The following is a 25,791-nucleotide window of genomic DNA, read 5'->3' as shown; positions in this document are numbered from 1 at the left end:
AGCTTTTTGATAGTTGTTGCATATATTCCAAAACTGTCATTGCACTGCCCTATTCACTAAAAGCCTCATCCCACAGCCAAGTTTTTACCTTTCTTCGAAGGCTAGGAGAAAGGGGACTGATCTGATGTCACTGGGAAGGGAGTTCCATAGCCGAGGGGCCACCACAGAAAAGGCCCTGTCTCTCATTCCCACCAGTTGTACCTGCGAAGGAGACAGGACTGAGAGCAGGGCCTCCCTGGATGATCTTAATCTCTGAGATGGTTCATATGGAGAGATATGTTCAGACAGTAAAGCTGGGCCAGAACTATTTGCATGCGTGCATATAAGTTCTAGCGTATAATGGAGTGAATTAAAAACACTTCAGCCAGATGTCCCATCTGCCCTCCATCTTAATTCACATCAAAGGAATTTGTGAGGATGGCTGGGGACCATTTCCCAAGACTAACAGGTCTCTATGTGGATCTGCTGTCAGGTCCCAGGATTTTTTTGCTTCAGTTTTAAAATACATATTTTGGCATTGTCTGGAAGTGCCCACAACCATTTGCCCCTCTCCAAAACTCCAGATACATGGAACTCATGGCCAGCCAAATTATTTTGCCAATGGAAACAATAAAAATCTCACAATCACTTTGTTGGAAGTAAAAATAGAATAATAATAGATTAACTAAAATTGCCTTCTCATGATATACAAAATCAGTGATACTAGAGCCTGCCTTGTCTCTAGGACCCCTTCTTCACTGCCATATAAAATCAGTATTATCTGCTTTGAATTTGATTATATGGCAGTGTAAACTAAGATAATCCAGTTCACATCAGAGAATGTGGATTTTCTGCTTTTGATAACCTGAATTACCTGGCAGTGTAGAGGGGGCCTAGATTTCTATTTTGCTGTTCTTTGAGATTTTATTTGAGGCCTTACATTGTGGTTGCATGTATTTATATGGTGGTTGCCCTACCAAGATCGTACACACAACAGTATATCTCTCAGTGTGCCAACATATTGTCCTATGTGCAAATGCGCAGTGTCTGTTTCTTCAACCTCAGTATAAGGGACCCCATTTTATTAGGCCACTGTATTTAATGGGATTTGAGCATCAATGAGTTTTAGTACCCACAGGATGTTCTGAAAAAAAAAAACAGATACTATTATACTTTCTTTCTCTCTATTGTTTGTTCTGATTCAGAAGCATTCTAGTTATACTATCAGGATTTTTGCAAAAACACAAGTAAAAATCTGAGCTTTGCTTCATGTTGGTATGACAACCATATTTCTCCCTGGCACATCTTGATAGCTCCAAAAGAACACCCACCTCTACATTTCTTCTAACCTCTTTATAGTGAGGTGTTTGTTTTCCCTATTTATAAATTTGTTAGATATATGTACAGAATACGAAGGATTTCATAGGTTTTCAGCCATTTAACCAATAAATATAGTATGGATAGTAATCCTGACAGTCATTCAAAACTTAACACCTCAATTTGTTTGGATTGGAGAAAGCAGAACTGATGTCTGAATACTGTCCTTGAATCTGTCATTCTTAAAGGTTGCAGAGAAAAACTACACACCTGTGTAAAGATGTTTTTCCTGTGGTATTCAACCTTCTCAAATATGGAGCTGTTTGGAATAGTTTGGAAGAGAGACAACAGGAAAGGCCCAAATCCTGCAAAAATGTTAGCGTAGAGAGAAAAAATAATCCTTTTCCAGGAAGTGTCTGATGGTTTTGTCTGCTTTTGGCTCCAATTAATCCTTGATTCAAAAATGTATTAGACACTGCTCCAAACTGAGATTGTTTGCTGAATGGGCACATGGATGAAAGAGATCACTGATCATGATAGCACTTCCCTTGTCAGTGTCAGTGGGTAGTAGATGGACCCTAGACTCTTTACTTTTGTGGGGGTTAGGGGCACCAGGACTCAGGTAGAAAAATGTAGACTATGTTTTCCCTGAAAGAACATCTAGAGATTAGGGGTGGATCTACACTGACCAATACTCCGAGGCCAATCAGGCATGTCATACACTGGATCAACATTGAGTATGAGAACAATAAAAGAAAAGTGTTAAAGCATATAGCCATATATGCTGCAACTGCCTGCCACGTCCCCAGATCGCCACATAGTCAGCTTGCTGAACTTGTTCTGCAAGTGGCTATACACGTACCCAGTTTGCACTTACTCAGCTATTTATTTATTTATTTATTTATTTACAGCATTTATATTCCGCCCTTCTCACCCCGAAGGGGACTCAGGGCAGATCACATTGCACACATAAAGGCAAACATTCAATGCCATGACATAGAACAGAGACAGAGACAAGACGCAGGCATCGGGCTGGCCTCGAACTCATGATCTCTTGGTCAGAGTGATTTGTTGATTGGTTGCAGCTGGCTTGCTTTCCAGCCTGCGCCACAGCCCGGTCCTAACTGACTAAACTTAGGTAGCAACATTTCCGCCATAGCTATTTAAGGAATATGTTGAAATAAAGGGAAAAACTAGTCAGACAAGACTAGATGTGGACAACGGAATATGATGAGACAGGGACAAACTGGTCAAGGGTACACGTGAACAACGCATGAACGTAGATAGGGAACCAATTAGATAATGCATGCACACTGTATGGAACCAATGGTTGTAGGTATGGGGCGCCACCTTGGGCACAGCAATCTTTTGAAGCCTACACAGATGGGTTGATTGTCCGTCTTCTCACTGATCAGACAGAATAAAGCAGTCTTGTTGTACCTGATGACAGACTCCGAGTTTCCTTCAGCAATTTGGTAACCACAACCCTTAACCCATCGTCTGCTTCAGGTATAGGTTACACAGGGAGTACCTCAACCACTGTGGAAGCAAAAGGGCATCTGCACCACTCAATAGTACCTAATGGGGTTTGGTGTGGCTGAATGGCCACCCTTCCCATTCCATCTTGGCCACTGTTTCATGGCAATCTCTGGATATGACATAGGTCCTATTGGCGACTGTCACTTGCAGGCGCATCTGATGGGGTGCTGAGGAAAATCCTTCTTCTCTCCTCCTCTTCCTTCATCGCATGTGATACCATGGGGAGAGGAAGAGGAAGGGAAGGAGTGAGGGAGGGAGGGAGGGGGAGGGAGAGGGGGGAGGGAGAGGGAGAGAGACTGCCTGACCCTAGGACCCTGGGAAACACAGTTCTATGGGGACAGTTCTGTCCAGTTCTGTTCAACCAGCCCAAGTGTTCCAACAAGTTCAAAGTTGGGGGAGAGTCCTATCTCTGCCATGATCTTGACAGATCCATGATCCCAACTTTGACTAACCTTAATATGGCCTTGGTATGTGTTACTCTTGATCAGTTCAATGTGGCATTCGGCCACCACAGGGCTGATCCAGTTCTACATAACTTAGGTGGTCAGTACTTTCTTTCTTTTTTTAATATAATTTTTATTATGTTTTAAGTAGTATATACAGTGAAAGCGAAAAAAAATGTGCAAAAACAGTAAGATGAAGGTACATATAAGCAAAAAAAAAAAAAGAACAAAAAACCCCAAAACAAAAAACATAAAAAAGAGGGGAAAAAAGGGGGGGGGACTTCCCATTGTCCTCTGAGGATCTACAGTTCATGATGTTTCCATTGTCTATTATATATATATATATAATCCTGCCGTTTTAATAATAAAAAGGTTTTTTTCACACATCAGTTATGTCCATTATAAATGTGTATCCGTCCTTTCGAATGAAGTCTCTAAGACCTGACCAGTCTGTTTTGACTTTTATGTCTCTTAGATTTTGTGTTAGGCTGTCCATTTGGATTATGTCAAATAACTTCAGAATCCACTCTTCTGTGGTGGGTATTGGTGGTCAGTACTTTCTTTCAGTACTTTCCCTAATGTTTAGGTGGAATCTCTTTCACTGCAATATGAATCCATTGTTTCATGTCCTAGTTTCCAGAGCAGTAGAAAACAAGCTTGCCCCTTCCCCAATGTGACATCCTTTCAAATATTTACACCTTCTCTTCTCCAACTAAACATAACCAGCTGCCTAAGCCACTCCATATAGGGCTTGGTTTCCATTCCAAACCTTTGGCCATTTTGGTTGCCCTTTTTCGGACTTGCTCTAACTTGTCAATATCCTTCTTGAATTGTGGTGCCCAGAACTGGAAACAGTATTTCATGTCAGGTCTGTCCAAAGCAGGACAGAATGGGACTATGACTTCTCTTAGTCTTAACACTATATTCCTATTGATGCAGCCTAGAATCACGATGGTGTTTTTAGTTGGTGCATCGTACTGTTGACTCGTGTTCCTAGTTTGTGGTCTGTTAAAACTCTTACATCCTTTTCACATGGACTGTTTTCAAACTGGATGTCACCCATCCTATATCTGTGTATTTCATTTTTATTGCCTATGCTTAGTACTGTACATTTACAGAACAATAGAATCAGAGAAGTGGAAGAGACCACACGAGCCATCCAGTCCAACCCCTTGCCATTCAGGAAAAGCACAAAGTACCCCCAACAGATAGGCATCCAGCCTCTGTTTAAAAGCCTCCAAAGAAGGCACCTCCTCTGCACTATGAGGCAGTGAGTACGACTGTTGAACAGCTCTTATGCTCAGGATTTGCCCCTGTTGAAATTCATTTTGTTAATTATGGCCCAGATCTCTAATCTGTTATGCATCTTTGCAATTTACTAACCATTTGCCATGTTAGTAAATTTGTTACATGGGCTAAACTGGCTGAGAATGCACCTGTCAAACCTTTCCAACAAGTTTGGCTAGCATTTGCATGACTTTTATAATAAAATATTTGCAAAAGATTGCATTTAGCAAATATACTTGAGCAAGTACTGGGGAGATAGTGTTTTGACAGCTTGGATGGCAAGTGCAGGTACCTCTGCAAACACGAAGGAAACATGGCTCAGAGATTCCTTTAGCGAAGGAGTAACTAGAGTTGGCTGAGGAAAAGTAAGAGAGCGGAGAATGGGGGAGAAGTCAGCATTTCACCATGCATTCACAGTTATCATTGTTTCCATGGAAACATCTCCACGGCATAAAGTCCGCTCTCGTGTCTTCAGAAGAGGGGAAGCTGGGGTAGAAATAGATATTTCACATATTTATCTCCCCCACTCACCCCAAATTCATTCCGGCACTTGAGTTTATCCCGAGCTTTCCCCTGCAACTGTCATTATTTTCTTGCAAATGGAAAGTGGGTTCTCAGAGACTCGGCTTGAAGGGTTTGTCCTCCCTCCTTCCATCCGGCACTCAGGAGAAAGGGCTTTTTAAAAATACTTTTGCTTATTTGCCAATTCAATTTCCAGAATGTCTTGACAAAGACTTCGCTCTTCCTTGTTCGTCCTTTATTCGTTTTGTTACTGGCCTGGGAGCATTTTGGCACTCAGTGGCTCACAACTGTGGATGGCTTCACACCAAAGCAACCCTGTTTCTTCCTTGTTTTTATTCTTTTTCTCTGGTTTCATGAGGGAATAATGTACTTTTTTAAAAGCCCATTGACTCTTCAGTTCACTCCAGTGTGAGAGGGAGCAAAAGTGGTTTCCATAGCTAGTCTGAAAACTTTAACCTTTCTTCGAGATTATTCATGTAAAGCCAAAGTGGCTTCTAAACAGCCAGGGTTTAGAGCACTGGACCTGATGTATCAATGCTGCATAATTATTAATATAGTTTGATACCACTTCAACCACCATGACTCAATGCCATGGGATCATGGGAGTTGTAGTTGTAGAAAATTTTTAGCCTTCTCTGTCAAATAGTGCGGGTGCCTGATCAAACTATAATTCCAAGGATTCCATTGCATTGAAGCATGGCAGGTAAAGTGTCAAACTGCATTGATTCTACAATGTAATCTATGGTTCTCAATCTGTGGGTCCCCCAGTATTTTGGCCTACGACTCCCAGAAATCCCAGCCAGTTTATCAGCTGTTAGGATTTCTTTGAAGGCCAAAACATTTGGGGACCCACAGGTTGAGAACCACTGGATGCATTCTTAGCCTCCCCTAAGACATGAAACTCACTAGAAATGCATCTGAATTGAAGAATTACTGCAGTTTGACACCACTTTGACTGCCATGGTTCAATGCAATGGAATCCCTAGAGTTGTAATTTGGTGAGGCACTAGCATTCTTTGGCAGAGAAAGCTAAAGGCCTTGTAAAACTACATCTCCCACAATTCCATAACATTGAACCCTATGAAAACATGGATGTAAATGACAGAAAACTAAACAATGACTTTTTTTTTTCAAAAACAGACAACATCATACAAGTAGAGTTGTCCCTCTACATTTTTGTAGGTTAAGCATTATTTGTGGATTGAAAATATATGTATTTTTCAGGGATTGCTAGGTGCCCCACCACGATACAATGGAAGATGATTATAGAATTACATGGAAGGATTTAGGCCCCATCTACACTGCCATATAATGCAGTTTCAGAATGCAGATTAACTTCACTGAACTGAATTATGGCTGGATCTACACTGCCCTATATGCCAGTATCTGATCCCAGATTATTTGCTTTGAATTGCCATATAATCTGGGATAAGAAGATAATATGGGATCAGATCCTGGGATATAAGGCAGCATAGAGTGTAGCAGTGTAGACTCATATCATCCAGTTCAATACAGTTCAATCTGCATTATATGAGATCCTTTCTAAACTGCCATATAATCCAAGTTATTCAAAGCAGATCATTCACATCTGCTTTTTACTGGATTATATGAGTCTACACTGCCATATAATCCAGTTCAAAGCAGATAATCTGGATTTTGTATGACAGTGTAGAAGGGGCCCCAGAACTTCACAGGACAGAAAAAATAGCAGGCCTGTATTCATGTTTTTCCTACTTTTGTGTGAGGTTCTGCACTCCTAACCCCTGTAAAAGTGAAGGGCCTACTGTACTTTATGCCTTTATTTTCTTTATTATTATCCCACTTTTCTCCAGATGTAGGGACTCAAGGTGGCTTGTAATGGATACTCACCAGAATCTTAGCCTGTACATTTTCCTGAGACACCAGCCGATTTACCTTTTTGGAGAAGTATTTAATGAAACTGGAAAGAGCCTGCTGGGATCCATTTAATACAATAGATAGTGTTTTCTATTTTCATTATTTTTTCCTGTCCTGTTCATTACATTTGGCTTTGTTTTAAGACTCATTATGTAGTCCAAGAGCTCAAGGATGGATTTCTCTCCCCAAATTGCATTGCATTCTAGCAAACACGTTAATCAGAACCATCTTTCATAATAAAACCCAGAACATGATTTGGCAGTAAGGGATGCTCACACAGCTATGTCTCTTGTGCTCAGCTCAAGATCCTCACGTTGGTGATAGGGTATATCTTTATTTGCCTTTTATACAAAATCTTGGCTTTGAAGAGGAGCGAAAATATTTTTCATTACACTTTTCATGAAGTTGTCAAATGTATGCTCCTATTTCCATTATTTTAGCATTAACCATGTGTTACTAAATTGCTCCATCCAACTTAAACTACAATAGAGTCTCACTTATCCAACACTCGCTTATCCAACGTTCTGGATTATCCAACGCATTTTTGTAGTCAATGTTTTCAATACATTGTGATATTTTGGTGCTAAATTCGTAAATACAGTAATTACTACATAGTATTACTGCGTATTGAACTACTTTTTCTGCCAAATTTGTTGTATAACCTGATGTTTTGGTGCTTAATTTGTAAAATCATAACCTAATTTGATGTTTAATAGGCTTTTCCTTAATGCCTCCTTATTATCCAACGTATTTGCTTATCCAACATTCTGCTGGCCCGTTTATGTTGGATAAGTGAGACTCTACTGTATTAGGAACACATAAAGCCTTTCCAACACGTTATTTATTCTATCAATGAGGTCATAGAATTAATGTAGTTTGACATCATTTTAACAACCATGGCTCAAAAGTGTCACATTTCTTCCCCAAAAATGACTTTTATTATCCATGCCTGATGAAGACACCGGTGAGTTTTCAAAGCTTGCTTGATTCATTTGTTATTTTTAAAAAAATCTGAAATAACTTTTCCTAATATTTGCCTATCTTATCTATATTTTCATGTTATGGCCACAATATGTCTATTTTATCACAAAATGTGCATCTACACTCAGTTTTATCATCTTGGACTTGAGGGAGGTTCAGGTCTGATTTGCTTCTTTGTTTTCCAGTCCATGGCAAAGGAGTTGAAATGGTCTCAGAGCAATGGGTTCAAATTATAGGAAGGGATATTCCACTTGAAAATTAGGAAAAACTTCCTGACCATGAGAGCTGTTTAGCAGTGGAACTCTCTGTCTTGACATATAGTGGAGTTTCTTTCCTTGGAAACTTTTAAACAGAGGCTGGATGACCATCTGTTAGGGGTACTTTGATTGTGCTTTTCCTGCATGGCAGAAGGGGTTTGAGCTAAATGGTCATGTGATCTCTTCCAACCCTACGATTCTATGATTTTCTTCCTATCAGCTTTATCCATTGTCAAACTTCCACAAACATATATAGAAATGACAAATATTAACACAGCTCTCTCTAACCATTACTTCAATACTTTCAAAGTTAAAAATGTGCAAGCCTACTCAAAAAGCATAGCTTCATCCCCCAAACTACTCTTTCATTTATCCCCTCTTGATATTTTCCTGCTACTCCTCAAGTTTGAAACTATTCCTGCTGCTTCCAGACCTAGTCCAAAAGATAAATTCTCCACTTCTCTCTCACATGTGTCTTTAAAAGCCAATTATGGCCAAAACCCCAGGGGTGCCATTCAGCCAGTTTGCGCTGATTTGCCCAAACCTGATCTTTAAAATTTGTCAGATTCATCAAACCACTTGTTGTGGGAACAAAAAATGAAAAGTTTTGCTGTTCCCTTCCCCTCCAACTGACACATGCTTTGAGTCATTCCCAGTCACACTCTCTGGCAAAGGCAGCAGCGAGAGCAAGCCAAAAGCTTTCCCTCAGCTTCAGCAGTGTGAACTAAGAAAATGGTGAAAAAAAGTTGAATTGTGGTCTCTCACGCAGCCTGCATTGGGGGAAAAGAGGCAGGCAGGCAGGCAGGCAGGCAGGCAGGCATCTCTGAAGGTCTCCACTCTGCTGCATTCGTTTTGTGTTTGGTTATGACAATATAGCCAGATGCTTCAGCAATCCTGGCCAATGTCAATGAAGCAGCGAATCTTCTTGGTGGTTGCGGGGGTTGGTGAGGGTTCAGTTTGGAGTAGCTTGTGACTCTTCTAGCATAGGATAGTATATGGATCTACTACATTTTGCTGTTATTGTGTGTGTTCCAAGTCATGTGTAACTTATGAAGACCCTAAGGTGAACCTATCATAGGGTTTTCTGGGGCTGAGAGTGTGACTTGCTCAAGGTCATCCAGTAGGCTTCCATGGCCAAGCAGGGATTCAAACCCTGATCTCCAGAGTTCTAATCCAATGCTCAAGCCACATTATTATACACAACTTCATTTTGCAGTGGTGATTGTGTGAGTTTAATTTCTTGACTCACTCAAGGTCATCCAGTGAGCTTCCATGGCTGACTGAGGAATGCAACCCTAGTCTCCAGAGGTGTCATCCACTATGCCAGGCTGGCTGTCTCTGTTATGTTACACTGAGCTAAACAGGATTACAGTCAATTAGTCCCCAAATTGAAAGTTATGTCTGCCCAGAATTCTCCTGGTCAGAGTTTCCCATTACAGTAGAGTCTCACTTATCCAACGTCCTGGATTATCCAACGCATTTTTGTAGTCAATGTTTTCAATATATCGTGATATTTTGGTGCTAAATTCATAAATACAGTAATTACTACATAGCATTACTGCATATTGAACTACTTTTTCTGCCAAATTTGTTGTCTAACATGATGTTTTGGTGCTTCATTTGTAAAATCATAACCTAATTTGATGTTTAATAGGCTTTTCCTTAATCCCTCCTTATTATCCAACATATTCGCTTATCCAACATTCTGCCCGCCCGCTTATTTTGGATAAGTGAGACTCTACTGTACTTAGAAAAATAGGGTTGCCTGAGTTAAACTGGAGATACTCTAATGCTCAACTTTAATGATTGTGTAGATGAGGGAATTTGGCAAGAGGTTTATTTAGTTAAATAAGTAACATCTGATGAAGTTCCTTTTTCTTAACAGTCATTAAAGGTACAGGAACCTTTTCAGTTTTCAGTGTGGCAAGCCTTTGAGATAACTTATGTTTCACCTATTATTTGAATATTTTCAGATATCATTCCATCTGTTGTTGTTGTTGTTGTTGTTGTTGTTGTGTGTTTACAAATAATTTCTGGTGGTGATCCTAAGTCAAACCCATCACTGGGCATTTCTTTTTCTTTCTTTTTTTTGCAAGAAGAAGTTTGTGATTGTCATCTTTTAAAAATGAGAAAGTGTGACCTGCTCAAAATAACCCGAGATTTCATGGTTAAGCAAGAATTTGAACCCTAGTCTCCAGTAAGTTTATTTATTTATTTATTTACAGCATTTATATTCTGCCCTTCTCACCCCGAAGGGGACTCAGGGCGGATCACATTACACATATAAGCAAACATTCAATGCCTTGACATAGAACAAAGACAAGACAAATGCAGGCTCCGAGCTGGCCTCGAACTCATGACCTCTTGGTCAGAGTGATTTGTTGCAGCTGGTTACTCACCAGCTTGCGCCACAGCCCGGGCCAATGTTAGTTAGTCCAATGCTTAAATCACTACATTAAGCTAGCTCTCAATTTCTTGGAGATAATGATTATTAATATTGCCATTTTGTTAGGTTTTATTAGAAATTATTAGTAGATTGTTTAATTTCCATTGTATATTTATCAATGGTGTTTACTCATTTGGCTTGAGTATATTTAATGTTGGCCTCAAAGTTGAAGTCCAGTGCCCAAACCACCACACAACACTGGTAAGTAAATATACTTGACTAAATAAACTCTCATTTTCCAACCCCCAAAGCTTGATGCAAACATTGTTTACCCATGCTTCAGTCGACACCCAATAAAATAGGTTGGGGTGATTTACTATTATGGCAATAGTGTCACAATGATGACTAAACAGCAATCATTGATCCAAAATACTTATCTAAATTCAGTCATCCATAACTGTTCTATATTCAAGATCATTATTTAGTAATGATTGTGACACTATTGCATTGATTGTATCTCTTCCTGCCACCAAACATAACATGTATAACATTTCCATTTGATTCAGCGACATGAGTTGGATCAGGAGAAGTTAAGTACAGAAGATAGTGAGTGTGATTTTTTTTTCTGCATTACAGATTGACACATCTCTTTGGTAAATTTCTCTAGATTCCCTCCTTTTCCTGCTTCCAGGTTCATTCTCTACCAATTCTGAAGAGGTGTTTTCATATGTAGACATCTAAAGGAACAATATCTGCAGGAATTGAGTTCATGTTATAAATGAGTGCTTCGATGGTGCATAAATAGATGTATTGGTTAAATTAGATTTGAACACATTTTAGGAATATATGCCAGTGTTTTTGTTCATTTTTTCCAAGGCGTGCATGCTCTAGTTTTTGTTATTGTTTTGCAGTATTACCAATTGTATGGATTTCCAAGTGCAAATCGTATTCCTAGTTGTATTTAATCCTAGAGTTGCATATCACATTAATTGGCTCCTAAAAACAAGTTCAGCAGAGCAAATGATTCACATAAGCTTATTCTGTATAATTTAGGAGAAATAGGTCCCCCCTCCCTCTTTCCCTGTATATGCCTACCTGCCATGAAGAGAAGAAAGAAGCTGGACTCAGAATGTTTGGGTTGCTGGGATGTCTGCCACCCATGATTTCATCCGTACAGATGTCACAGCCCTGGGCATCTCGCCAGTCCCAATAGGGGATGGTAAAGTTCTCATTCCCAGTCAACTTCTGGATCTCATGTTCCCACATGAGCAAAAAAAGCCGGTGCCAAGGAAGGAAACCTGGGGCCTCATGGGCAAAATCAATGTCTCGCCACACGCTGGTGCCTCCAAGGAGCGTATCCCGGGACACGTAATAATGCATCCAAACAAACAGGTCATAGACGTTGATGTCTCGGAACATAGGGGTTGAGCCGTTGTTCATTTGAGCATACGTTCCTGTTGCAATGACAAAATCCCGGCTAGTTGTGTGCTTGGCCAAATTGAGGTAGGCAAGAAACTGGAACTTTTCCCTGGCACTGATCCGGAAGATATCTCTCCTCACCTGTGCCTTTCTTTGAGTGCAGTTGGGACCTGCAAAGTTGAACTTGCAATCGCCGCAGTTGAACCCCATGAAGTTGCCTGTGCATTGGCAAGTTCTGTTATAAAAAACAGCTGGCCAATCTTCCCTGTCGTCCACTCCAGAGAAGGGAAACTGAGGACCAAGTGGGGCATCTGAAAGAAGGATATCTGAACAGGACCCCCTGCCTGAAAGCTCTCCACAAGGAGACCCGTCCCCTGGCCAAGGGGGGCAGCATTCCTTTTTTAGCAGACTGTCCGAATTGGCACATGCCCGTGGGAACTGGCTCAATCCTAGAGGAAGAAGACCGAAGAAGATGCCGATGGAAAAAAGACACATTCTCTCTGCAGCAGTAGAAGACTTACGAACCAGTCGTTTGGTCAACTGGAAACAAGTGGGTTATTAACCTTATTGCAGCCCGGCAAAGTTTTCCCTATGCATTTCTTTTCTGTACATCATTCAGAATCCCTTCCCATCCTTGCCTCGCACACACAGACGCACACACATACACTTTTTCAGTAATCTGATTATCACATGTTCTGGGCTCCATCCAAGTAACTTTTGTTCCCCCTCCTCCTCGGGCTTCGGCTGTACAGAGACTTACTTGAAAACCTTCATCTTCTGCCTAGCACATGATCACTTTAAAATGCCTAACCACAGAGGGTGCAATTCTTGGGCACACACAGGAACTTGGACAGTTCATTTAATGTTGTCTTGGGATTGGGGGTGGGAGAACGAAGCCTGGGGGTTGAATGAGGGAGAGGGGAGAGGACATTCCACAAAGCAAGCCAAGTCTGTTGAATTGCATGAGCTCTGAAAATCTGTAAATCTGGACAAGTAGATGGGTCTGCTATCTTTTCCTTTAGAAGAGGGTAGCGCAGTCATACCACAACTTCAGAATGCAATTGGACTACAACGCCCTGTACACCTCAGCTTCAGGTAAAGCTGAAGGGAACTGAAACTCTGGAAACTCACAGTTTGCCATCATCTACTATAGAGAAAAAGGGTTTCTCATATTATACATAGGATTTCTACCTCACCTTTCTCCCAACTGGGATTTAACATGGTGATAGATGTTTCCAAACAGAAATAGAAAATGATAGAAACTTTTTGCTAAAATGAGAAAAAAAAGTAGATATCTTAAACTTAAATGAAAATATATAGGCTGTCTTGAGGTTCCAGATTGACAATTCAATGGGTTCACTCTATTATAGGATCCTGTATTCTCTCATCTGAAGCTAACTAAAGACTAAGATCCCATCTACACTGCCATATAATGCAGTTTGGAACTCATATAATGTGGTTTAATTAAGATGGATTTCTGACCATGCTATGCATTGGAAGCTTGAAAGGCTGGTGAGAAAGCTGAAAATATTCTAAAGTCAAAATATTCTAGCACCACCCCCAATTATATGTTTAAATACAGGCGGCCTGAGCTGAACTCCTGAAATCAGCCCCCTCTTTAGGTAACAAATCTGATGGGAAGTCCCGCTGCAAGCAGTTCTTTTTACTATGAATGGAGTTGGTTTTCTTCATTTGCTGAGAGAAGTGCAGCCTGGCTTCTGTTGCTTCTCTCAGCAGAGGAAGAAGACATACTCCTTTCTCAGCCAAAAGAAGATCAGATGGGCAAATTTGACACCCATGGAGGGGGCTGCTATCAGGAGCTCATCTTGGGCAAGATGATCCACCACTGCCCTCATCTTGACCCACATCATGTATAACTGAACCTGTGTAATACAAGGTTAAGTAAGTAATGCAAAGGTCTACTGTATTTAGGGACTCTCATAACTTTACAATGGGCATCCGTTGCACAAATAAATGCATGGTCTGATACAGTTCTCATTTACCCCCCCCCCCCCCCTTAATGGTTATTTTATTGCATTATGGAACTGGAGAAACTGGTGGAGAGACTGATTCTCCAATGTGCACCAGAATACCATTTAGAAAATGCCAGAGCATAAACAGAGTGCCTGAAGCACAGCAGAAGTATCCAATGTGCATTTCTATATTCTTGCCAGCACTAACAGAGCTTTTGTGGGATTTCTATGGCATGGCTATGGTTTCATAAAGTTACAATATGAAGACTGTGATGTGACATCTCAGCCTTTATTTATTTATTTTGCAACAACTGCTTTTTTTAAAAAATGTTTTTACTTAGCAATAACATGTCATAATGCAATAAAATAACTATTTTAAAAACAGGGCAAATGAGAAACATACCTGGCCTTGCATTTATTTCACGCACACAATGTTTCATTTCCATCCTCTTTTTAGAGAGATATAGAAATGGCTGCTGTATCATTAGCTGATTCTTCCCAAATAGTTCTCTAGTTTTGAACAAGATTGGAAAGCCCTGGGCTACCCCATCTCCTAGAGAGTGCTCGCATACTTTGCTGGGAAAACATTGCCTTTTTGTGGCAATAAGAGGGCCATCATATGATCCTGCTGAGAAACACGTGGAGCTTTAATCCTCTTGGCTTCGGGAAACCCAGACAGATTATCACAGGGTCTGTGTGCCTGCTTGGGGCTGCCTAAGCTATTTTGCTTCGGCTTCCCCCTCCTCTCCTTCTCTCTCACATCTTTGCCCTTTTAAAAGCTGACTCAAAAGTCTCTCATGCATTCTCCATCACTTCAGTCTGCATCTTCCAGGCTGAGCAGAGGCAGGTGATTCGTAACTGTATGTATGTCCTTGGATTTCCATTCTCATCATCCTTTGCCATTGTTGGCTGGGGTTGATGCAGCTGCGGTCTGACAGCTTCAAAATAGCTATAAGGTGCTTAGCCTCAGATTCAAAAACACCTTTGTGGCCAGATAAATTCCCAAATGCAAATTAATAAGTATGCAGAGAAGTGGAAGTGGAAAAAATATCGAAGGGTGCATCTGCACTGAAGAATTAATGCAGTTTCACTCAACTTCAACAGCCATGGATCAATGCTATGAAATCGTGGCACCTGTAGTTTCACTCTGTCTCCTTTGCCAAAGAGTGCTACTGCCTCCAAAGCATTGAGTGCTAGAAGTAGATGCACCCTGAGTCCTCTCTACTCCAGAAGAACCAATATAGTGAGCAACGTTAAAGGTCAGTGCAGAGTAGTGGTTTTAGTGTTGAACTAGGGGTATATTTTTTGCCCAAACTCAGATTGAACCACTCACAATAGATGAGTGAAGCTGGGCATGTTTAGCCTGCAGCAGAGAAGGCTGAGAGGAGACATGATAGCCATGTATAACTGAGGGAAAGTCATAGGGAGGAGGGAGCAAGCTTGTTTTCTGCTGCCCAGGAGACTAGGATGTGGAACAATGGCTTCACTCTACAGAAAAGGAGATTCCACCTGAACATTAGGAAGAACTTTATAACTGTGAGAGCTGTTCAGCTGTGAAACTCTCTGCCCCAGAGTGTGGTGGAGGCTCCTTCTTTGGAGGCTTTTAAACAGAGGTTGGATGGCCATCTGTCGGGGGGTGCTTTGAATGAGATTTTCCTGCTTCTTGGCAGGGGGTTGGACTTGATGGCCCACAAGGTCTTTTCCAACTCTATGATTCTATAATGAGTTCATAATTTGATATAATAATCGGCCCCTTGCATTTATGGATTTGTAGTTTGGGAGCCCCGGTGGCGAAGTGTGTTAAAGCACTGAGCTGGAGACCGAAAGGTCCCAGGTTCAATCCCCGGGAGCGGTGTGAGCGGCCGCTGTTAGCCCCAGCTCCTGCCAACCTAGCAGTTCGAAAACATGCCAATGTGAGTAGATCAATAGGTACCGCTTAGGCGGGAAGGTAACGGTGCTCCATGCAGTTATGCCGGCCACATGACCTTGGAGGTGTCTACGGACAACGCCGGCTCTTCGGCTTAGAAATGGAGTTGAGCACCAGCCCCCAGAGTCAGACATGACTGGACTTAACGTCAGGGGAAAACCTTTACCTTACCTAAGACACCAGCACTCTTTGACAAAGAAGGCAATGGGGTCTTATAAAATTACAGCTCCCATGGTTCCATTAAATGGATTCATGGGAATTAAAATGGCATTAAACTGCATGAATTCTACTGTCTAAATGCACCCTGTGTCTTCTATATTTGGGACTTTCAGCTATTATATTTTGTGCAAAGAAATATTATTTTATGTGCAGAAAGTGCTGGTTTTTGCACAAAAAGAACCACATGCAAATTTTGTACGGAATGCGTCATGAATTTCAAAGTCTTCATCAATTCAAGATTTTTCTGAAGAATTAAAAAAAAATAAAACTTTTTCTCAATATATTTGAATTGTATTTCTTTCCATAGTCCGAAACCTAATCCTGTCTTTTCTAGGTTTTATTTTATTTATGTAAATATTTATATTCTGCCCTATATATCAGGATCTCAGGACAGTATGCAAATAAAATCAATTGCAGGGGGTTTATGGGCTTCTTTGCTTCTTTCTGCTTTTTATGCAAATATGTTGCCTTGGTTATATTACATGTCGCTGCAATATTTTCTTTTTAGCTCAGTAGTGAGAATCAGGCATGCTTCCCAATGTTGTTCCTTTGCAACTCCCAACACTGCTTACTATTAATTATGCTGGGATTTACAGTCCAAGAACACAAAGAGGATGGCATGAATCACACCCCAGTTTTAGTGGCTTCATTGTGCTGGATTGGAAAGTGTTTTAGATTGGTGCTTTTTATTCTGATATTTTAAACTTGTAAATTTTATACCTTACTTTGTATTTCAATTGTCTATGTAAACTGCCTCTGAAAAGCTGCATAGTAATACTGATAATAGATAAACGTGTAATGTTTCTACTTTGGTGCATAAAGGTTTTCCTTGGAAAAGTGTTGGTATTACACTTTGTGGTGGATGGAATTTGGAAATAATGTTTCAAAAGATATTGGAGAGGTAATATTATTATATCCCCAAGGCCCCCAAAGTAGTTAATGCCCTTATTCCAAACAGTCCTAGTTTGGCATGATCAATCCCAATTAATCCCCTCTCATTCTACTTTTTCAGTTCCTTTTAAAATGTTCCATTTCCTCTTTCCTCCTCCATCTTTACCTCTTCGTCCCTTTGTTTCTTATATCATTGTAAATGGAGGGTGCATCTACATTGCAGAATTAATGCAGTTTAAAACCACTTTTACTGCCATGGCTCAATGCTATGGAATCATGGGAACTGTAGTTTGGTGAGACAGCAGCACTCTTTGGAAGAGAATGCTAAAGACCATGTAAAACTACAACTAACATTATTGCATAGCATTGATCCATCGCAGCTGACATGGAGTCAAACTGCATTAATTCTACAGTATAGTAGATGCATCCTGAGTTCACAATGCAAAACTGGTTTGCACTCATCTAACTACACAATACCCACCATATGAGGTTAAAATCAACAACAGCTTCCAAATCAACAAGGCAAGACCAATATATCCATAAGTAAACTATTACAGAACAGAATGAACACTTAGCAAGTTTATTATGTCTCCTTTTTTATTCCCAACCAGCGTTACACTACATTCTTATAAATCTCTCTACCACTTATATGGTTATCAGCTCAAATTGGCTTGAGGCAACATCTTCCTTTCTATCTTTTCTATCCAATGACCATAATTAACACTGAATGAATGTATCACAAGTTAGTTTGTTGATTGCCATCTTGTCAATCAGAACCAGATTCCCCCTTTCTTCTCTTTCTGGGTTTCATCAATGGCCATTCTGTGTGCCCACCTGCATAAGCTTATGTGTACTTAAAGGAATACAGCTCTATTAGTACAATAACAACTCATTCGATTTTCTGTTCTTTTCAATGATGACTTGCATGACAGTAGGACAGTGATTTTTAATCTGAGATTTTTTCCCCTGATCTTCAATAGAGCCAGTATCCAATATGCTGAACCTATTGGGTTCAGCTCTTTGAACTGTTATGACTGAAACCAAGAGTGACCTGGAATCCACCTTCCAAGATTCCCTTTGCGCATGCACACACACTGTATTCAGATGCTGTTGAAGAGTTTCAGATGGATTAATTGATCACTTAATCAGTTCCAACAGCTTAGCTAATCAGATAAAACATGAAGGCAGATGTAATTAAAATATTAGTATATGTGATTATCATTAGAAATTCGGTGCTAAGCCTCCACTTCAAAGGGAAGTTTAAGGTCAAGTGGCCAAATATACACCAGATACATCTTACTTCTTTGCTTTTTAAAAACTGGATATATTGTTGATTGGCTTATTTAGAAGGCAGCTCTCAAATTACCATAACTCATGTTTGAAGAATAAGAAAGCTTGAGGAAGTTCCGGAATTCAGAAATGGTTTGTATCCTTCTACACTTTTGCTATGTGTGGCAGGAAGGAGAAGACCATCTGGCACTTTGTCCTAAATAATCAACATTTCCCATAAGACCAGTGAGTTTAATGTTCTCCAAAACATTGCTGATGTCTTGATTGATGTAGCTGCAGGTGTGTTTCATAATGATAGTTGGCTAACCTCTGTTCAGATATTCAAAGCAAAGGAGACCTGGCAGAGATTTGTGATGCAGATAAATTTGCCCATCTATTCAACCAAAGGAGACAGAAAAGCACTGGAGGGTCAAAAGACATTAAAGGTACTGCAAATTCTCTGAAATTAATGTATTTTCCTTCCAATGAAGGGATTTTCCCAAAGATATATGTTTCAACAAATAGGTCTGAAAATGGAGCCTGTGTTTATTTTCCAATAACCATCTGCAAAATGAAGACTATGTGCTACTACAAACAGACATTTTTCACCACTTGAGAGAGCGTTTCTTCTAAAACATGCTTAAGATTTGGGGTTCAGTCTTGTTGGTGTATTTAAGATTCGAATACACCATTGACTCCATTGTTGAATAATTAGATATCTACATAAACCCCATTGATTTAAAAAGTCTATTCTAACTAAGATGTACAATAGTATTAAGACCACCACATTGATCTGAAGCAAGTAAGATTTGCTTCTGAACAGAGCTTGGAGAGTTAGTTTGAAGAACAATGAATACAAAAACATGCTCAAGCCATCTATCACTATTGAGTAGTAGTGAGATGCTGAACATTAACCCCAGACCATCATTCTACCACTGCTGAATTATGGATGACTTCAGAAGTTTTGAAAATGTTCTTCGACATGTCAAAACTTTTGCTGATTTCATAAATGGATGAAAATTTCCTTTACACGTACTTTGGGTGCTACAGGACAGACATATCTGGCTCATTGTTGTATAAGCAAAATCTCACCATTTCACAGGGGCCTAAAACCATTTGTCAATCTAAACTAGAGTACAAACACTGAATCAGTTGGATTTACTAATGTACTGGCTTACTTTTCAACATTGGATTGAGTGGGTCAACTCTAGTTTTTACATAACTTTTAAGTTATATAACCTTAGAGGATGTAGACATAGAAGCAATTCAATATTTTTCATACCTTGGCTCAGTAATGAATCAGAATGCAACTGCAGTGAAGAAATCAGAAGAAGATTAGGACTTCAAAAGGCGGATATGAAGGAACGAGATAAGATCCTGAAGTGTAAAGATATATCTTTGAACAGTGAAGTTAGGATTATTCATGACATCATATTTTCCATTTCTATGTGGAATAGTGAAAGATGGACAATGAAGAAAGCTGACGGTAAGGGAATCAACTCATTTGGGAAGTAGTGCTAAAGAATCGTTCTGTGGATACCATGGTATGCTAAAAAGGTAAATGAGTAGACCATAGAGCAAATAAAGCCTGAATGCTCTTTCAGGGGCCCCCGGTGGAGTAGTGGGTTAAAGCCTCGTGACTTGAAGGTTGGGTTGCTGACCTGAAAGCTGCCAGGTTCGAATCCCACCCGGGGAGAGTGCGGATGAGCTCCCTCTATCAGCTCCAGTTCCATGCGGGGACATGAGAGAAGCCTCCCACAAGGATGGTAAAAACATCAAAAACTTCTGGGTGTCCCCTGGGCAACGTCCTTGCAGACGGCCAATTCTCTCACTCCAGAAGCGACTCAAGTTGCTCCTGACACGGAAAAAAAAAAGCCATGATGACAATTTTTAACGTGTCAGAAGCAACTTGAGAACAATACTGCAAGTCCCTTCTGGTGTGAGAGAATTGACTGTCTACAGAGAAGTTGCCCAGGAAACACCCGGAAATGTTAGCTGGGAGGCTTCTCTCATGTCCTCACAAGCTACAGATGACAGACGGGTGCTCACCCTGTCTCACAGATTCAAACGGCAACCTTCAGGTCAGCAACCCAACCTTCAGGTCAACATTTCACCCAGCAAAAGGGTTTATCCCACTGCGGCTCCTATGACTTAATTAAGGCTATTGTACTTTGGCCATATCCTGAAAAGACATGATGTAAGACAATAAGGCTTAGTAATGTATAAAACAACAGAAAAATGATGAGTAGAGTCTATGGACCTTCGCAACCCCTCCACACACACACACACACACACCTATATCATCACCCAACTGGGTCAGAAGCAAGCCTTTCCCATTCGCCAGAAACTGAGGAACATTGTGTGATGGGCTGCATGTCCATCCGTCCCTCAACTTGCTAGAAAGCATCCTAGGATGCTTAAATTGGTAAGTGTGATGAGTTCCTATCATTAATGGTCCCTTCTTTAGCCAGTTATGTAATTGTAGTAATATTTAGGGTTTTTAAGTTGCTAGTTCAGTAGATACTAGTATACCTATGCTTATATATTTTGGTTTTTGTTGTTTGATTGTTTGTGTACTGTTATATGAATTAGATGTAGTTTTATAATGGCAATTGCTTTCTATTTTTAAAGAAAAGAAGACAAAATTGCTTCCTCTCTCCATTGACAGATAGCCTGAGAAGACCTGATCCAGGTCACACAGTTTCAGCTTTTATAAATCTGTTGCTTTCCCAGTTCAGACCTAGAAAATTAAATGAAATCTCTACAGTATTTCTGTATTCATGCCTCAAACTACTCTCCAATTTAGCAAAGTTATCCCTCCCACTTTTAAGCTGTTTTTTTTTTCCTAGGTTCCAGTTATTGCATTTTCAAAGACTGGATGGCACAATCAGAACTTCCGTCTCCATCAAAAAAGGAACCAAGGGGGAGAGGAATTCATACATTAGCATTAATATTTGTCAAGCCATGCTTCTGATGACCCTTGGAGCCATGTCAGACTGCATTATGAAAAGTTAATAAGGTTTTCAGAATGCAAACAAATCAGTTTTTCTTTTTCTTTACTTACATATGCTGAGTGGCTTGTGGTAATAGCTGCATATGTGATTCTGCCTCTTTTTTTGACCAAGGGTAATATTCGTTTTCTTTCTACTAAGCTTTTTATTTTTCTTTCTTTCTTTTTGTCCTCATTACCATTAAAAACTTGAACACTGGCGTTTAGCAGTAAACAGAGGATGTTAAAACAAAGAGGACTATTTCATATACCAAGGGAATGTTTGGATCCCCAAAGATTCCCTGATGCCTTGGCTGGGACAGCAAATGGGAAAAAAATATTTCCTTAAATTCTTCTGCAGGTTCAACTTACACAAAACTTTCACAAAATATTTGGTCCCTAAACTCCTCATCATTTTTGTTGCCCTGGGCATTTCAGTTCATTAAAATACTGGGACATGCTCTCCCACATTTCACAGATGAAAACTGGGACATTTGTGGTCACATTACATTAGGTAAACATCAACAGAAATGATTACAAGTGGAGTATCTCTAGTTCTCTAAAATCCACAGTTGCTCTCACCAAACTCACTTTCTGATAGTTCAACCTATGCAAAACTTGTTTCATGCTCAACATTTTTTTTGAAATATTGTGTATAGAATTACATGAAGGATATTTGTAGAAGGTTTTAAAGAAATATAAACTGATTTCATGTATATTGCCTTTGAACTAGTAGAGTGTCATTTTAAGGAGAAGTGTGATCACACTAAGGTTTAAAGGGTGTAGACTAAGCCCTCCTTCACAGGCCCTAAAATGTGGAAGAAATCGGGATAAAAGAGGGAATACTAATGTGATTACTCATGGGCCTTGTAGTCCTGTTCCTAGTACTATTGTGGCAGACGAAGAGGAAAACATGGGGTTTTCGCCGGTTCAGCAAGAGCCGGAGTCTCTTCACCTGCAGGATGTTGATGTTTGCCCTCAAGAATTCAGCCAAACAGGCCTTGGGCAGAACTCCCCTCCGTTTCCCAGGAAGGAATCTTATGCTAGAGAAAGGGGAGTCAGGGAGGCCCAACGAAGGAGTTTACGCATCGCTGCCAAAAATCAAGCCGATTAGGCCTGCTTCCCTTGGGAAATTCTAAGGAGTCACACATCTGGACAGAGTTGGGTTTCGTTTCCCGTTCTCTAGGGAAAGAGTTCTGTTGGCGGGAAAACGAGACCCAATATAGGTGTTTGGCGCGAGGGATTCTTTGCGGAGTCAATTGATCAGCTTGAGGAGAGAGATCGTGTGTGGACTTCGTAATCCCAGTTCCTTGCTTCCCGGATCAAGCTTCAAGCCTTGTCCTGTCTCACGGTTTTACCACGGACTCTGCTTCATGCTTCAAGTTTGCCTTGTCTCCAGTCACGGATCTAGCCAAGAATCAAGTTTATTTCCAGCCTTGTTGTCAAGCTTCATTGGACTCTAAGACTCTGTTATTTCCCCACACTATTGCTTGGCAAAGTGTGTGTTTCGGTCAAGTGGATTAAAACTTTGAACTCTAATATCATTTATTGGACAATATATTTTTGGACTATATTTGACCTCATTTGAAAGGTCTGCTTCTGAACTATATTCTTCACTTGTTTTTATTGATTTTATATATTTCTTTAATAAAGATATTAGATAGAGATGGCCTCTGTGTAAGGTTATTGGTGCTCTGCTGCCAGGGTTCTGACAGTTTGACTCCGCCACCCTAAGCACCAAATAACCTAAGGCCAGAATGTCTACAGGAACCGGAGCGGAAGCTCAACCACCCAGTTACACCATTTCCCAGGAAGAATTCAATAGGATCCGAGACACACTCCGCACGCAGGAGGGAGAAATACGGGGCTTGAAGGAACGCGGAGCCCGACTCCCTGCCCTAGCGCTACCAACCAAGTTCTCTGGAGAAGCCTCCAAGGTTCATGTCTTCCGTCGCCAATGTCAGGCGTACTTAGAAGCCCACCAAGCCGAGTTTCCCCAAGAAGATGTCAAGGTGGCGTGGATCTTCAGTCTCCTAGATGGGCCTGCGGCCACTTGGGCGACGGCATTGTACGATGCGGGTTCCACGCATCTAAACACCGCGCAAAATTTCTTGAACCACCTTAGAAGGACCTGGGGGATCGAGGACGACGAGGAGGCGGCCGGCCATAAACTCCGGCGTCTCTTCCAAGGGGACAGACCGTTGTCCCGGTACATAGCCAAGTTCCGGGTGCTGGCTCAGAACACCGGCTGGAACGATATAGCCCTCAGAGGACAGTTTCGCGAGGGCCTCAACATCGAGATGCAGGAAGAAATCTCTAAGGTGGACCCCCCAGGGACTCTTGAAGGACTCATCAACCAGTGTTTACGGGCTGAAGTCCTGCTTGCCAACAAAAAACAGTGGCTCCGAGGCCAGAGTGGAAGGGCTGGAGTAAAGCCCCCCACTTCTGCCAGCGTTCAGCCCCGTCCAGTATGGAGATCCCCACCGCCAGCCCCGGGCCCCATGGGAGGCGAGGAGGAGCCGATGCAGTTGGGCAATGTGCGCCCCAGACTAGATGTTGCTGAAAAGGCCCGCCGCCAACGTTTGAATCTGTGCTGGTACTGTGGGAATGGAGGCCACTTCGCCAGAGAATGTCCAGCCAAAAAGAAGCCCGCCGCCCGCCTGGCGGCGGCGTCCTCCGCGGAGGCGGAGGCGGCCGAGGCGGCTGGAGCGAAGCCAGCGGGGGAAGCCAGTGACCGGGCGTAGAGAGGCTCGCCAACCCAGTCAAAAACCCCACTCAAGAGCCACAAACGGGGGTCCTATTTCTCCTGGGGGTCACGCTGTGGTCGGTGAAAAAGAGACCCATCATGATCCATGCCATGATAGACTCAGGGGCAACAAACAATTTCATCAATAGAGAGTATGCTGACTCTCTGGGATTACAATATCATGATTTCAAGAATGCCCGGGTGGTGCAGGCCATAGACAGCCGACCCCTGAAGACAGGTCCAGTAAGCCAATGGACTGAGCCCACCAGAATGTGGATAAGGGAACACATGGAAGAAATTTCCTTCTTCGTTACCGAGGTTCCCCACTTCCCTGTGATTTTGGGTATTCCATGGCTGACACTCCACGACCCAAACATCTCCTGGTCCAACAGAGAACTGCAGTTCGCCTCAAGATATTGCCAAAACCATTGTCTAGTAGCCAAGGTCTGCCATGCCACAGACGCAGAGCCCATCATCACCTTGCCCAAGAAATATTCGGACTTTTGGGATGTTTTCAATGAAAAGGAAGCCGAGAAACTACCCCCACATAGACCCTACGACTGTGCCATTGACCTGGTGGAGGGGGCCCCAATTCCGCGAGGACACCTCTACTCCCTGACTGAACCAGAGCAAGAAGCTCTCAGGGAGTTTATAGAGTCAGACCTCCTCAAGGGGTTCATCAGACCCTCTCAATCCCCAGCTGCTTCCCCAGTGATGTTTGTGAAAAAGAAGTCAGGGGACCTACGCTTGGTTGTGGACTATAGAGCATTGAACAATATCACGAAGCGGAACCGCTACCCCCTGCCTCTGATCTCGGACCTATTAGACCGGCTCCGAGGGGCCAAGGTTTACACCAAGCTGGATCTCCGCGGGGCTTACAATCTAGTTCGCATAAGAGAAGGGGACGAATGGAAAACCGCCTTCCAGACCAAATTCGGATTATTTGAGTCCCTAGTCATGAATTACGGTTTATCCGGAGCTCCCGCAACATTCCAGCATTTTGTCAACGATATCTTCCAGGACTATCTAGATCGGTTCTTGATCATATATCTCGACGATATTTTGGTGTTTTCTAGATCACAATCGGAACATGAGCAACACGTCAGAATGGTGCTACAACGATTGCGGGATCATGGACTATATGCCAAGTTAGAAAAATGCGCCTTTGATCTGCAAGAGGTAGACTTCCTGGGATACCGCGTCTCGCCACTAGGGCTCTCCATGGACCCAGCAAAGGTTTCAGCAGTATTGGAATGGCGGGCGCCAACCAACAAAAAGGAAGTACAGCGCTTCTTGGGGTTTGCAAACTACTACCGCAAATTCATCCCAGACTTCGCTCGCTGGTCTGACCCAATCACCAGCTGCATCTGAGGGAAACAGCCTTTCCGCTGGACGGAGCAAGCAGAGAAAGGGTTCCAGCAGCTAAAGCAGTTATTCACGACCCAGCCAATTCTACAGCACCCTGATCCTAAAACCCCTTTTGTTGTGCAGGCTGACACCTCCGATGTGGCAATTGGGGCTGTACTCATGCAACCAGTGGGAGAACATCTTCATCCTTGTGCCTATTACTCCCGTCAACTAACAGCCCCAGAGAGAAATTACACTATTTGGGAGAAAGAACTTTTGGCCATAAAGGCAGCTTTTGAAAATTGGAGACATTGGTTGGAAGGGGCCAAATTCCCCATTGAAGTTCATACTGATCATCGAAATTTAGAGCACCTAAGGACCGCACGGAAGTTAAATCAAAGACA

At 41.7% G+C, this 25,791-nt stretch overlaps 1 protein-coding gene across 1 annotated transcript in view; it reads right to left on the bottom strand.

Moving 5' to 3' along the window:
- Positions 1–13,021, bottom strand: part of tyr (tyrosinase) — an 86,584-nt gene extending 73,563 nt beyond the window's left edge. The window contains exon 1 of the mRNA XM_003219371.4: positions 11,703–13,021. Within this exon, the coding sequence (XP_003219419.1) occupies positions 11,703–12,521 (819 nt within the window). The 5' untranslated portion in view covers positions 12,522–13,021. The remainder of the gene's footprint in view (positions 1–11,702) is intronic.
- Positions 13,022–25,791: the final 12,770 nt, after the last annotated feature.

Source organism: Anolis carolinensis, chromosome 3 (assembly GCF_035594765.1).
Source record: "Anolis carolinensis isolate JA03-04 chromosome 3, rAnoCar3.1.pri, whole genome shotgun sequence".
Lineage (NCBI taxonomy): Eukaryota > Metazoa > Chordata > Lepidosauria > Squamata > Dactyloidae > Anolis > Anolis carolinensis.
Note: the sequence above shows the minus strand (reverse complement) of the source record. Positions and strands in the feature narration are given on the sequence as shown.